The 15479-nt window shown below is 44.3% G+C and overlaps 1 protein-coding gene across 2 annotated transcripts in view; it reads right to left on the reverse strand.

Moving 5' to 3' along the window:
- The window catches only part of PPIP5K1 (diphosphoinositol pentakisphosphate kinase 1), a 59441-nt gene extending 45212 nt beyond the window's left edge, over nucleotides 1-14229 (reverse strand). For both annotated transcript variants that reach the window (XM_023514300.1, XM_023514299.1), the window contains exons 1-18: nucleotides 14148-14229; nucleotides 9391-9487; nucleotides 8941-9115; nucleotides 8422-8617; nucleotides 7662-7752; nucleotides 7354-7439; nucleotides 6840-6994; nucleotides 6601-6702; nucleotides 5970-6131; nucleotides 5743-5864; nucleotides 4986-5087; nucleotides 4365-4451; nucleotides 3876-3951; nucleotides 3627-3736; nucleotides 3458-3540; nucleotides 3170-3301; nucleotides 2880-3001; nucleotides 2450-2632 (exon numbers count right to left, since the gene is read on the reverse strand). In XM_023514300.1, the coding sequence (XP_023370068.1) occupies nucleotides 2450-2632; nucleotides 2880-3001; nucleotides 3170-3301; nucleotides 3458-3540; nucleotides 3627-3736; nucleotides 3876-3951; nucleotides 4365-4451; nucleotides 4986-5087; nucleotides 5743-5864; nucleotides 5970-6131; nucleotides 6601-6702; nucleotides 6840-6994; nucleotides 7354-7439; nucleotides 7662-7752; nucleotides 8422-8617; nucleotides 8941-9087 (1956 nt within the window). In that variant the 5' untranslated portion in view covers nucleotides 9088-9115; nucleotides 9391-9487; nucleotides 14148-14229. The remainder of the gene's footprint in view (nucleotides 1-2449; nucleotides 2633-2879; nucleotides 3002-3169; nucleotides 3302-3457; nucleotides 3541-3626; nucleotides 3737-3875; nucleotides 3952-4364; nucleotides 4452-4985; nucleotides 5088-5742; nucleotides 5865-5969; nucleotides 6132-6600; nucleotides 6703-6839; nucleotides 6995-7353; nucleotides 7440-7661; nucleotides 7753-8421; nucleotides 8618-8940; nucleotides 9116-9390; nucleotides 9488-14147) is intronic.
- Between the last annotated feature and the right edge of the window lie 1250 nt (nucleotides 14230-15479).

Consider the following 15479-nt stretch of genomic DNA (forward strand, 5'->3'; position numbering starts at 1 on the left):
AAAAAAAAAAAAAAAAAAAGAAAAAAGAATGACTGTATTGGGTAATGGCACCTACTGTGATTAACACTGTGAAGCGGTGTAGCAGTGTTGGCTCTGGAGTTAGATTTCTTGGGTTCATATTGACTGGGTGACCTCGGAAAAGTCACTTAAATAATTTTGAGCCCATCTGTAAAATGGGAGGAAAGTCCTTGTGGTCCACAGTCTTTGTGGTAGATTAAAGATGGCCATTAATTCTTCTGTCTAGCTTCCCTTCCCTTGAATATGGGTTGGCCTGTGGTTGCTTAACTAACAAAAAAATCCTAAAGTTATGTTGTGCTAATTCTGGGCCTATGGCTTTAAGAAAGCTTGGAAGTTGGCCAGGTGCTGTGGCTCCCTCCTGTAATCCCAGCACTCTGGGAGGCCGAGGTAGGTAGATTGTTGAGCTCAGGAGTTTGAGACCAGCCTGAGCAAAAGTGAGACCTCATATCTACTAAAAATAGAAAAAACTAGGTGAGCATTGTGGCAGGTGCCTGTAGTTCCAGCTAGTCAGGAGGCTGAGGCAGGAGGATCTCTTGAGTCTAAGAACTTGAGGTTGCTGTGAGCTACAATGATACCATAGCACTACCTAGGGTGACAGAGTGAAACTTTGTCTCAAAAAAAAGAAAAAGAAAACTTGGAAGTTACCACTTTAGGGGAGCCCTAACTACCATTTAACAAGTCCAGTTATCATGCTAGAGATATTACATGAAGAAAACGTGGAAAAGAGAAACTCTGACATTGTAAGGAGAGAATGAGGAGGGAGAGAGTTAGCCACAGACTGCTTATAATCCTTATTTATCCTACTTAGTGTGAACAGTCATACATTTTGTGGCAAAAATGTTACAGCTTTTATGTTTGGTTATAGCTAAGGTGACCAGACGTCCCGCTTTTGGTGGGACAGTCCCAATTTTTAATGATTTCTCCCGCGTCCCATAGCGTTTTTAAAAAGTCCCGATTTTGGGAAAGAATGCATGACAAGCTAGGGAACAGCGGGAGAATGGGAAGGGACTATATTGGGGGGGTTTGAAAAGGTTAATGTAACTCCATTTGGGAATGAAGAGGTTAACGTAACTCCATTTGGGAATGAAGAGGTTAATGTAACTTCATTTGGAAATGAAAAGGCTAATGTAAACTCCCTACTTCCCTCCTGGGCAAGGTATCAGAAGGAGACTGGCTCCCTCCCTTGCTTCTAGGCAAGGACAATTAGCTCAGAAGGAGCCAAACTGTCTGGAACAAACAAGTAGCCTCCCCCTGCCAGAGTAAGGTGACCAGACTTCCCGCTTTTGGCGGGACAGTCCTGATTTTTAACAATTTGTCCTGCGTCCTGCAACGTTTTAAAAAAGCCCCAATTTTTGGAAAAAATGCATGACAAGCTAGGGAACACATGAGAACAGGAAGGGAATATATGGTTTTCAGCTGCCATGTGGCTATTTCGCCAGGATATGCGTTTTATATTATTTTTGTTAATTTTATAACGTTAAACTTTAATAATAACAAATAATTGTTGAGAACCAATTATTGAGAGAACTGCTTATCAAAGTTTGCATTGTTGTCAGGCCCCGCCCCAGGCCCCGCCCCCCCCCATGGTGTCCCGCTTTACCAATGTTAAAATCTGGTCACCTTAGTTATAGCTTTGGCTCGGCTAGAAGTATTTCACATGTGATATGTTATGTAATGTGAAATATTCACTATATTAATTTGTAAAGTCCAAAAAATTAATTCTAAAACACAGCTGATTCCAAAGATTTTGAATAAAAAAAGTTTCCATTATCTATCTCTCATAGTTTTGAGCTCAATTGATCTTGCTTGGGGTTTCTCCTGAAATGTAACGTCACTTGAGCCCAGAACTGTGAGAGATAATGAAATGGCTGTTGCTTTAAGTTACTAAATTTGGAGACAGTATTTTATACAGCAATAGACAATGGAAACTTTTTAAAATTCAAAAATCCTTGGGATCAGCTGTGTTTTGGAATTTATTTTTTGGACTTTACAAGTTAATACAGCGAACGTTGTGTATGTTATAGATAGAATATGTGGACCTTCAGCAGAGCCCAGGGTGTAACGAAACACATTAATAAACAGTTTGTGATGATTTATGTCAAGCTTGGCTGTCAAGTGAGTCTTAACAACAAACTTATAAAAATATTTTTAATTTGGAAATTGTGAATGTGAGACTGGGACCTGTACTTATCTCAAAGGGTAGCTATAAGGATTGTATAAAATAGCAGTTCTCAACCTGTGGGTCGTGACCCACAGGAACTGTAGTAAAGGGCTGCAGCATTAGGAAGGTTGAGAATCGCTGATATAAAACAACTAAAACAGTGCCTGGCACGTAGTAAATACTATCATTATTGCTTATTATTATTACTATTTAGAACCCTAGGAATTTGGGGTCCCGGGTATGATGGCACAGAGATAGGGAGAGCCTGACCTGATCATAGTCCTCAGGGCCAAAGGGTGCATCCTGCTGCAAAATATGGTGCAGCCGAGCCTTCACTCGGTGCTGGCAACTGCTCAGAGAATCACCGTCACTGTCCAGCAGCCCATTCATGTTAGCACTCTTCACCATTTGTACCAAAATGGGTGTCAGCTCCCCTTCTAGAGCCAGAAGGCCCTGGAGTGGAAGCACAAGGTCTGTTAGTTTCCCTTCCAGACCAGTCCCCCTAGGCCTAGATAGTCCCAAGGATCAAATGGGAGCTGGCTTGAAGACCTGAGGCAGAGGTCAAGGGGCCATCTCCTACTAATTATTCTCAGGTCATTCTCAGCAGTACAGAACGAGGTCAGACACGTAGAAACTTTTCTGAAATTTCTACTTCTCTATGTAATGGTAGCTGGGACTGTGGAAGAACTGAAGTATGTACCTTGGCAAAGGCAGCAGCAGTCATCTGGACACGGCCCTCATCAGAGGCATAGATCTTAAGATCATGGCGGAAAGTGCTATGGAGACGAAGCAGCCCACAACCAGGGAAGCCGGCATAGTCACCTGGAAGCCAAGGGGAGTATCAGGAATGGACAGCTATACACACTCATACAGAAGAAAAAGTATGCATTTCCCCTACTTTCCCACTGCCTATGTTCCCTGATTTCCCGAACTTATTTTCTAACCATTTTATCCCAGCCCTGCTAGATATGTAACCCCCAAAACACTCACCCTGTCCTCCAGGGTACATGCAGCGAAAAGCTCGTCCCAGCTCCTCAGCCTGAACACGGCCAGCAGGAGTCAGTTCTCCACCCCACTTCAGTACCAGCAATAGAGATGGGGCCAGGGTCTGCCTCTGTGGATCTGAGGGAATCCGAGGACACCAGAAGAGTAATTTTGGATAATATAGAAGCCATCTATAGGCTCAAGAATAAGAGATCTGGTGTGGCAGAGGGAGTGGACAAAAAAAAGAGAGAACAAGAGATCTGAGTGGTAATGGGAAGGGGGATTATATCTTACCTTGTCCCTCATTAGAAGCTTTTACTCCATGAGGATAGTAAGTCAACTGCACCTTCCGGTTGATACCTGAGAAGTGACCATACCTGTGGGGCAAACTCACAGTTTACTTTCTGTCTCAGCACCCCAATTCTCACTGTTATTGACTCCCTTTTGCTAGCCCCTTTCTCACATCTCCAAAACAGACTTCAGCTGCTCTAGCTTCCCAGTCTTCTCCTCAATCTCACCACCTGGTTCTTTCTCCAGTTCAGCCAACAATAGCCTTGTGATGTCCAGTACTTCCTAGAGGAAATAATAGGGTATCGATGCAGGAGGCCAAGGCTGGGCCAATTACCTTTTCATCCTAGTCTGCCATCAAGACGAATCCCATACCTTCTATCTTTCTCAGCACTGCTCCTCCTGGCTGGATTCACTACCTTACCTGGAGCTGCTCAGGTCGCTTGAGTTTTAATTTCCCTGTCTTGTAGCCACCGTGTTTTTCAAATAGAGTAAAAAACCTAAAGAAGTAAGCAGAAGCTTCAGCGTACGGTGAGATAGACAAAGCCCCTGGGTGCTGCCCCTCCTCCCCCACCTAATCTCTCTCACAAAAACCTACTTGTCTTAATCAGGTGACTTGGCTTGGCGCCTGTAGCTCAGTGGCTAGAGCGCCAGCCACATACACTGGAGCTGGTGGGTTCAAACCCAGCCCGGGCCTGCCAAACTACAATGGCAACTACAGCAAACAAATAGCCGAGCATTGTGGTGGGCACCTGTAGTCCCAGGTACTCGGGAGGCTGAGGCAAGAGAATCACTTAAGCCCAAGAATTGGAGGTTGCTGTGAGCTGTGATGCCATGGCACTCTACTGAGAGTGACATAGTGAGACTCTGTCTCCATAAAAAAAAAAAAAAAAAATCAGGTGACTCTTCCTACCTTGGGTGTGTCACCTCCATCTTCATCTTCTGCTTAGGAGTACGATCCCCATGACGGATAATTGCAATGACACAACGAAGTTCCATCCTAAGATTAGAAATGTTATCAGAGCCTCTTCCCTCTTTTCCCACCCTCATCCTACCTTCCATCATCACATCCTACTTGACATGTCAAAAAACAGAAGGAAAGGGATCTGAGAGTGGGAACCAAGGTAGAGTTAAGGAGACTGCCTAAAAAAGGCCCACCAGGCTCCAGCAGTCAGATCATGCAGGGCCAAGAAGTAACTGCTGGTCTTAAGAAATATGGATCTTGGGCAGCACCTGTGGCTCAGCCAGCCCCATGTACCAAGGGTCATGGGTTCAAGCCTGGCCCTGGCCAAACTGAAACAAAAAAAATAGCCAGGAGTTGTGGCGGGCACCTGTAATCCCAGCTACTCGGGAGGCTGAGGCAAGAGAATTGCCTAAGCCTAGGAGCTGGAGGTTGCTGTGAGTTGTGATGCCACGGCACTCTACTGAGGGCAATAAAGTGAGATTCTGTCTCTTAAAAAAAAAAGAGAGAGAGAAAGAAAAGAAATCTCATGGGTCTTAATGGGATTACTCCAGATTTTTTCCTTTTGCTTACATAGTGCCAGATGTGGTAGGGACAATTGGAATGTCCTCAGCCTCTGTGGGGATGGACCAGGGGATCTGGAACTGTGGGGCAAGTTCCCGCATTATGGTGTTACTAGGAGGAGAAAGAGAAACACGAAGAAGCTGTGTGAAATGAACAAGCCACAACCACACATATGAACGAAGCTCACGAAAACAAGCAAGCTGCAAAAGAATACATTAATATAAACTCTAAAACGTACAAAGAAAGACCCCCATATATATAGTACAAATATAAAGAAGTGCATGGAAATGACGAACACCAAATTAAAGACTGTGGTTCCAGGGGGTGGGGAGGGCTGTAACCAGGGAAGCTTGGTTATGGGGGCTTAACTCTATCCTTAATATTTTATTTCTCAAGCTAGGTGGTGAATACATGGATGCTTACCATAGTCATTGTATCTTTTATTTTTGAATGGTTTAAACATGATTACATGATGAATTTTTTTAAAGATAAGTTGCAGAACAGTATTATAGCATGGTCATATTTAGTGAAGTAAATATAGTTTGTTAGGATGTGGCAGAAGAAGACAAATTGTTAGGTCTAAAATTGCTAACAGTAATTATCCCAGAGGAGTGAAGTGCTGGGAAGACAAAGGGACTGAAGAGCTCTTTTTCTTTTCTTCTTTTTCACTTTTAAATAATTTTTACAATATGTAAAATAAAGCAAAAGCTTCCTAACACTCTTCTCTCAGCCCATTCTCCCCAGCCCAGACCACTCTGTCTTTTACCCCAGAATCTTGGCACAGTCATCGTAGTATTTCATGGAGTTCTTGACAAAACTGAAGCCGTTGACATCACACACAAAAGAGTGACCATTGGCACGAAGAAGGTCAAATCCACAAACTGTTTGCTGCAGGGGAAAGAGGGAAAATGAGAACAAAATAGCTACTCTTTCTTCTCAGAGCCCTGCTGCTATCTCTGTCCATTCCACAACCCTCCCTGAGCCTTCCTCTACCTTAAAAGCCACGCAGACTTTCCTGGCCACCAGCTTCTCCATGGCAGTCAGCATGACCGGGTATCGAATCTCTTTCCCCTCACTGTCTCGTTCAACCTTCCCATCCAAAGCTGGAGATTTTCTAGCTTCAGCATGGGCATAATCTGGCCCCACTGTATATACCTGCAGGTACATAGCATCACTGAGTATGCCCACAGCTCACCCTGTATATGAGAAGACAATATGAGCACTAGGTCTGTAGACTAGTTTCAGGGTAAAACAACAACAATAAAACAAAACAAAATAAACATTGAGTATTAAGGAAAAAGAGACTGATATTTTTCTTACTGAGCTCTACTGAAGTATCATTATGAAGTTTTCTCCTTCATACTCCAGTGCTATATTATCTAGTCCTTGTTAAAAAGTAATTTACCAACATCATGACATTTTCTGCCACCTCTGCCCTTACTCTGATAGTGAAGATAAGAATGTCTACATCCTCCAATTATTATCTTCATTCGAACACAAAAGCCAATTCCTCCTTTCACATGTTATTTTCTAGGACCCCATCCATACACTTCTACCTGTTTCCCAAGCACCCCATCCCCACCCAGACATTTATAATCTATTAAATCCCTGTATCCACCATAACCTTGACATCTGTGCCGTCCGTTGGCATAAACTCCTCATAGATGTATGACCCTGTCTTTCGGACGCTGCTTTCAGGAGAGTAGACGCTGCTTCGGCTGCCAATCTTCAGGAGGAAAAGGAAGAAAAGAATGTTGCCTCAACTATCTATCCTGTCCCCAAATTCTCCAGGATCCTTCCCCATAAGTTCATCCTTGTCCTTCTACCTCTCTGACTCCCCAGGTATTCAAATGTCTCCCCCACCTTACGGAAGAGGCGCTGGCTTCCTCCTCCAGCTGAGCTGGGGTAATAGATGTAAACATTGTGATCCTCTGCACTCACTGGTTTCTCCACAAAGGGCTTGGGAAAGACAGCTCCATTGACCTCTACCTGGTCTTCACCTTCTATTAGATTGCACTCTGAAAGGTGAATGTGTGGTCATTTGCAGGCCTAAGGTTGCAGAATATTTCCAACTCCTATTTCCCTGGGATTTATTCTTCATAACCCTCAAAATTTTATGACTATATGTTAGTAATAGATGTTGTACTGTCTATATATGGTATATAAACAGGTAACATCTATATCTATAGGTAATAATCTATATCTACAGGTCCCAGGCGCTATCCAAAGACCCACCATGGCTCTAACTCTATCCATTATCCAATAACCAAAGCCCCACCTACACAGGTACTATACAGGAAACACTGAGAGTATAGAGAACTAGGCTAAGTCATCAAAAGTGAGGAAGGGGAGCACTGGGCAAGGCCAGGTAACTCACCTTCAGGCCGGGCTGGGTCACGATTGAGCACAGCATACCGAGGCAGATCAATACCTTCCTCCTGCAGGATCCGGTACACTTCCCTCCTGTCACCCCCAAATAAATTAGCTGGGAAAGGCAGGGGCACAGTGACTGAAGGGAGAGCTGGGGATTTTATTAGCACAGGGATTAAAAGACAGCAGGGCACAGAACTCATAGGGTATGGTATGAAAATTAGGCATGTTCGACTCTGCCCCTCCCAGAGTGGGTTCTCTACATGGGCATGATCTTGGCTACCCATCCCACTGGTCAAAACCAGAAAACCATACCTATCTTGGATGTAATACTGCATGGCCAAATCGTTGATAAGAAAGGGGTTTCGAAGCTTGGAGTAAGCAACAGCTTTGTCCAGAGGAAAGCCTGGGATGGAAGAAGGACATAAAGAGACCAAAGAAAGAGAATGAAAGAGAGTGAGAAAACAGCAGAGCAATAAAGAGACATATTAAAGCTATTAGTTGCCATTGAGCTCCTCTACCCATCCAACCCAACACTTATCCTCTTGAACCCCTTCCCGGGTGTAGGATATTCACCAGGAAAAAGTAAAACAGAAATTATTTTTAGGGTTCTTCCAGAAACCGATTCTGTTAGAGAACCTAAAAGTCTTAGAGTTGTCCTTAGAGTTGTCCTGAAAACAATGATTTTCAACTGCTGTGCTGGCATACCATGTGAGAATCCTAGGAGTGCCATGAAATTTTTTAAAGATCATTAATTATTTTTGAAAGAAGTTCAAAGCACAGTACGTATATTCTTTTTTTTTTTTTTTTACTTTTTTTCTTTTTGATCAATATAATTTAAGTGTGTTGTGAGATACAAAATGTTGAAAAACACTGGGTTAGAACATGGGCTTTAAACTACCCGCAGCAACCCCTCCAAGATATAGGGAAAGTAAACCCCTTTGTATTTTTCTCTAGGGTGTCAGGAGGAGTTGAAGGCCTCTTTACTAAGGAAATAACACAGTAAGAATCTCATTTCCCAATCCAGCATGCCCACCACCATTCCTTCCCGTTTTACTTCTCAGAAGACCCCAACCTTTGGAGTGGAACGAGATGAGGCAGTGGCAGGATGGCCAGTTCTCTACAGGTTCATTAAGGATCACATCTTCTCCCAGGATGATAACAGTCAGGTAGTCAAATCTGCAGAGTCTCTCCAGGATTTGCGTCATTGGCTTGGACTTGGATTTCTTGGTCATGGCACAAATGCCAACAATGATCTGAGGTTCCAGAGGCTACAGAGAGGAATTGCTATCAGAAACGCAGGAACTTCCCAGCTATATCACCCCACCAGAGAACACTGTCTTATCTTCTCAGGGCATGGAGTTTCTTTCCAGGACTTTGGACCTATAGGGTAAAGATTGATTCCTAACTTCAGTCTCAAAGAACGGCAATCTAACCAATCTCTACTGCCCCTCCCCTAAACAAAGGTAGAGCCTGTTTATGACAGGGAACCTACACATTTTGAAAGGACAGAGAGGTGGCTCCATGCAATGGAATCTCAACTCTCTAAGATAGGTGCCCCAACACCAAGTTACATCATTTTCTTGCATCTTACCACTTCATCCTCCTCATCCTCAAGGAGCTCACTGTCACTCTCTTCTGTCCTCATGCCTATTCCACGGGTGCCCAGCCCCTCATCTCCAGCTCCAAGGAAGAAGTGAGCCGTGGCACTCTCGCCCTCACTGGCCGTCAATGACCACATCCCCGCCGGAGCACCCACTCATCCCGCTCTGCAGAGGAGAGTACACCATCAGTTCAGAATCCAAGCCCCCTGGGCAGTGGGTGGGAATGGGGGATGGGAGTGAAAAAATAAGAGGGAACTATAAAGGCACTAGGGGAAACAGGAAACAAAGCTATAGCAAGATGACTCAATAAGAAAGGAGGCATATGGGCTATGACTTGAAATAACTGAAAGAGACATAAGAGAAAAGCAAGGTCTGTCCCTCCCTCCCAGCTCATGCCACCTCAACCAAAAAATTGGTAAGAACAGGAAATTAACACTTACAGTGCTGGCATGCCCCTGATTCTGTCAGCAGAAAACAATGTTAACTCCAGGCAGCAAATGGAAAAGTCAGTTATTCAAGGAAGGCTACTGTTGATTCCTACCAGAAAAGAATGTTAGAGTGATATTTCAAACTTAGGATTCATTTCACAATTTTCCTATCCCTTCTCTGCCTCCCCACAGCAGTGCCGAACTCAAGGATTTAATTCAAGGGCAGAGGAATTAGAGAGCTCAACTGCCTTTGCCTTTAAACCCAATCTTCATTCCTACTAAGGATTAACTCAAAAAATATTTATTGAAGACACCCTACATTCTAAGCATTAATCAGAATATTAATACCCCGCACCCCAAAACCCATGCTCCCTTTCTCTCCTTCATCTACCCTACCTGAAAAAACAGTTGCTCAACTCCAGAAAATCTGTTCGAGGAAAGGGGTCTAGTGCTGGTTGGGAGGTTGAAGATTTAGGCATCTATACAATAGTCTCCAACTCATTCCCAAACTGAAATCTCAATGTTCTCTCTACTGTCCCCTAGTACTACAGAACCAGGGCTAGTCTAGGCCGAGGGCCCTCACACCCTTGAGACCACAGTAAAAAGCCACAGTGAAAAAAAAAATGCCTAAAAAGGTATCAGTAAGAATATCTTAAGACTTTAACATAAGTCAGAACCACTTAGCAGTCCCACTTCCACATACATACAACTAGAGTAGCACTTCTCAATCAGTTGTGATTTTGCTGCACAGGGAGGGACATATGGTAAGAGACATTTTTGGTTGCCATAACTGGAAAGATTCTATTGGTATCTGATGAGTAGAAGCCAGAGATGCTGCTAAACATTCTAAAATGCAAAAGATATCCCCCCTGCACAAGGAATTATACAGCCTGAAATGTCAGAAGTACTAGGGGGAAAAACCCTGCTGTAAAGAAACTCTCCTATGTAAGACTTGTGCAAGAATGTTAACGCTCTTTATCTTACTGTTGGTAATGGGAAAAACTGAAAACAACTCAGGTGTCAAAAGCAGAAGCATGGATAGATAGTGTAGGATATAGAAATGTTAGACTAATAGCAATTTAAAAAGTGAATCCATGGTGCAGCGCCTATAGCACAGGGCTTACAGCACCAGCCAGCCACATACACCGAGGCTGGCAGGTTTGAACCCAGCCCGAGCCAGCTAAGCAACAATGAAAACTGCAACAGAAAAATAGCCAGGTGTTGTGGCAGGCACCTGTAATCCCAGCTACTTGGGAGGCTGAGGCAAGAGAATCATTTAAGTCCAAGAGTTGGAAGTTGCTGTGAGCTGTGATGCTACAGTACTCTATTGAGGGCAACATAATGACACTCTGTCTTAAAAAAAAAAAAGAGGTCGGCACCTGTAGCTCAGCGGCTAGGGCACCAGCCATATACACCAGATCTGGCAGGTTTGAACCTGGCCCGGGCCTGCCAAACAACAATGACAACTAAATAAAAAAATAGCCAGGCAGAATGGCAGGTGCCTGTAGTCCCAGCTAATTGGGAGGCTGAGGCAAGAGAATGCTTAAACCCAAGAGTTGGTGGTTGCTGTGACCTGTGATGCCAGAGCACTCCACTGAGGGCCACATAATGAGACACTGTCTCAAAAAAAAAAAAAAAAAAAAGAATCCAAGCTATACTTAACAAACAGTTTTCAAATGCAGCCTGCAGAAATATACATGCAGGGTGGCACCTGTGGCTCAAGGAGTAGGGCGCTGACCCCATATACTGAAGGTGGCAGGTTCAAGCCCAGCCTCAGCCAAAATTGCAAAAAAAGAAAAAAAAAAAAGACATATACATGCAGTACAACTCCATTTGTAGAAATTTAAAAATTACATACTGTTTATGACTGCATATGTAATTAGCAGAAGTATAAAACCATGGACTGGAAAGAAAGACATCAAATTCATCAGAGAGGTTACCTTTAAGGAGAAGGGAGAATGAAACTGAGAAAGACTCAAATGGTACTTCACAATCTTTTTTTTTTTTTGAGACAGAGCCTCAAGCTGTCCCCCTGGGTAGAGTGCCGTGGCATCATGCTCACAGCAACCTCCAACTCCTGGGCTCAAGCGAGTCTCTTGCCTCCGCCTCCCAAGTAGCTGGGACCACAGGCGCCCGCCACAACGCCTGGCTATTTTTTGGTTGCAGCCGTCATTGTTGTTTGGCGAGTCCAGGCTGGGGATTCGAACCCGCCACCTTAGGTGTACGTGGCTGGCGCCTTAGCCGGTTGAGCTATAGGCGCCGAGCCTACTTCACAATCTTATCTATAATGTTTATTTCAGTTTTTAAAAAGACATGAAGCAAATATATAAAAGGTTAACATTTGTTACTAGAGAATCATAAGGATATGAGCATTGTTATTTTCCCAAAATAAAACTGAGTCACATATCAACAATTTTCTATGATCACCAAAAGTTTTCACAAATACCGACTCTAATGGAAGCCACAAATTCCTTAAGTAAATAAATTTAGTCTTATAGATTTTTCAAATAGTCTTCAATAATTATTTTCTTTAATTTTATTTTACTTTTTTAGTGACAGGGTCTTGCTCTGTTGCCAGGCTGAATGCAGAGGCACAACCATAGCTCACTGCAGCCTAAAACTCCTAGGTTCAAGTGATCCTCCCGGTTCAGCCTTCTAAGTAGTTAGGACTACAGTCACACACCACCACAGCTGGCTACTTCTAAAATTTTTTTTGTAGAGACACGGTCTCACTATGTTGACTGTGCTGGTCTCAGACTCCTGGCTTCAATCAATCCTCTTGCTTCAGCCTCACAAAGTGCTGGGATTACAGGCATTAGCCATTGCTCTTGGCTTCTATTTTTATTTTAAATTCTTCCATTACAACTGGGGTTTGCAGCTTTGACTAGAAAGTTATAGCTGATCTTTATATAGACCTTGACCTTTTCAGCCTTCATCATCTGCTGTTTCTATTGTTCAAACACTACAAGAGGCACAACATTCTCTTTAGACTTAATATTTTCAGTGTGCACTGCCGGTCTCATACATACACTCTCCCTCTTGACTAATAGGCTATTTCTTTGAATTCCTTTTCAGTGACCTGACCCAATTTCCATGATTTACTGTATTCCCAAGGGCCCTGTATAGTTCAAGCAATTAAAATTTTGTCACACTCTTTATCCAGTCTCTGAAGCAGGGACTTTCTCTCATGTGTAAGATGCCCAACCCTTTACCCCTGCTTCCACTAAGTCCTTCCTGGGTTTCTACTGAATGTGAAGTCATATTCTTGAAATTCTATTACAACTCTGTAATGGGGAATAGCAAGTAACAGAATGGGGAAGAGCCTGTTTACAAATAACAGGACTGGAGAGAAATGAAGGGTCTAAATTCATAGTTAACAAAGCAAAAATAGAAGTCTGACAGAAATAGCTGTGCAATAAGCCAGGATTTATTTAGATGTACCTCTGAGAGAAGCTGGGATTTAATTTGGTGTTCTCACAGCCATGTCCCGGTTTTATATGCTCTTCTTCCCTTGCCCCTTTCCCCAAAACTCTGTTGTGAAAGAAAAGAAAACTTCAGACTCTACACTGGGCTAAAGGGCAGACTTTCTTTGATGTGAATCAATATGAAAGGAAAAAAGGAATGAAGGAAGAAGAGGGTAAGTAAGGCAAAGAGGGAAGGGCAGGCAGGCAATCTTCTCAGAACATCTATTATATGTTAAATCAGATCTGGAGAAAGGGTAGAAGGAAGGGTAAACCTTGTAACTTCTTTACCCTCTTAGGACTTAAAACTGCTGGCATAGTCCTCTAATGTCCTAAATCACTATGCACTTGATGGCAGGCTCCACCGGTAGTGAAGGGGAAATAACAATAAAAATTCCAGGCAGGAACACATCCAACACAGAAAAACTCAGGCCACCAGCACTATTTCCTTTCCAGCTTCAACAGTGGACCCATGCCATCCTTCTTAAGGCAATTTCTAATCTTTCACACATATTCCTTACTTCTGACATTGATCAACTATGCTCATGCCATGTTCTCAGTGTCAACTTATTCTGCCTTCTTTCCTCAAATGGCTATGACTCTTCATTTACTCCCTTAATCACTCCCAACACTGACTGCTGCCCTCCATCCCAAATCACTGGTCAACTAATTCAATTAATCAAAGTAATTCTCCCACTCACTGTCCAGTGTAGTTATAATTCATACTGGGCAGCAATTCTCTAAACAGTCTGCCAAACCCTCAGAGCAGTCACCGCCCTTGGTAACTCCTTTACCTTCAATCACCCCCCACAATGACTGCCTGTGATCTAGTCCTTCCTCACACTACCACCTTCTCTCGAAGCTCACCTCTCTCCGCAACAACCCACTCCTCAAGTTGACCTTCCAGTCCCACCCCTCTTTGCGCAGATCCCCTCCAACCTGATCCTCTCCGCTGCAGACTCGACTCCCTCCAACCTCATGCAGGACCCCCTCTTCCTCACGCAGACCCTCGCACACCCATCTCTTCTCTTGCCGACCCCCTCCTCTGCCCTCGCCTCGCACAGATCCGGATCACGAATACCTCCCTCCCATCGCGACTCCACTAGCCTTTGCCCGCCCCCGCCTTCCCGGTGTCACTCTCCCTATGCTGACATTGAGGCCTCTCCGCTGGGCCTCTTTCCGAAGCTGCCCCCACCCGGGACTAACCACGGCCCTCAGTACCCACAGAGCCCACTCGACCCAGCCCACCCCCTCGGATACCGCCCCCAGCCCCCAGCCACTCCCCCACTGCCCCCAGCCCTCACTCACCCGCCTCCCTCCGCTCGCGCAGCCGAACCTGCCGGCAGCGACACCTGACGGCGGCCCAATCAAAGCGCGACTTCTTTGCGGTGCCACCAATCAGCGGAGGGCGCGCACCAGCAGCAGTCAGGTTGCGTTGGCCGGCGCTTCTGAGCGGAGGAGGGTGGCCTCTAGTGGCTCTAGGGGGCATGCCACCTGATGCGCCCTACGGTCTCTACAGTCCAGGTGTTTGATTCAGAAATGTTCCAGTGAGACCAACGCGGGGGGGTGGGGGCAGAGGCGGAGTTTGTGCCATTGCACCTCTTCCATTTGTTTCAAAAGACAAAACAGGCTATGATATGCCTAGAGATCCAATTAATGCAAGTTGACAAGGTTAACGGTGTAAACAGGAGTCATAGGGAGACTGGAGAGAAAGACAAAGAGAAGCAGATAAGAATGTTAAGGGACAGAACAGAGATTTATTTATGAAGGATGCAAGAGGATGGACGTGGAAGACTAGACAAGTTGATTCCTATATCCATGCCCAGCTTTTTTTCTATCCTCCAGGCTTAGAACCAAACAAAACTGGGTTTGAATCCTGGTCTTACCTTTAATAACTGTACAGGCTTGGGCAAGCTATTTGACTTCTCTGGGCCTCCATTTTTCTTATCTGTAAGAGAAATTTTTTTTTTATTTTTTGAGACAGTCTCACAATGTTGCCCTCGGTAGAGTGCCATGGCATCATAGCTCATAGCAACCTCAAACTCTTGGGCTTCAGCAATTCTCTTGCCTTAGCCTCCCAAGTAGATGGGACTACAAGCGCGCGCAACAACACCTGGCTACTTTTCTGTTGCAGTTGTCATTGTTGCTTAGCAGGCCACACTGGATTCGAACCCTCCAGCCTCGTGTATGTGGCCGGCGCCGTAACCACTGTACTATGAGCGGCGAGCCCTGTAAGGGGAGGGATTAAGCCTAATTTATAGGTACTGATTATGTGAAAGTATTTTCTGTTTGTATCATTCTTAATATTATTCTTGCATCTTCATTTTGGTTTCTCTGGCTCAAAATAGCTCCAAGGTCCCTGCTTCTTCTCTTCAACATTAGGCATCTTGCCACTTTACCAGTCAAGTGCCTCATTGTATGGACTCCCAAGATCTGTTGAATGGAGATAGCAATGATTCTAAGGACTGGCTCTAAGAAGAATACATGCCTTCCTACTTCATGTTCAGGCTCATACCTCCTCCACCACTCCAACCCTTCGAGTTATTACAGAATCTTCCAGGTATTTAACGTCTCTTGCCACCCCTCTAAAAATGTATACTCTATCCCTAGTTATCCACTGGAACAATCCAATTCAAGTTA

This window comes from Otolemur garnettii, unplaced genomic scaffold, assembly GCF_000181295.1.
Source record: "Otolemur garnettii isolate 467f Iridium unplaced genomic scaffold, OtoGar3 scaffold00050, whole genome shotgun sequence".
In the NCBI taxonomy this organism is placed as follows: Eukaryota; Metazoa; Chordata; class Mammalia; order Primates; family Galagidae; genus Otolemur; species Otolemur garnettii.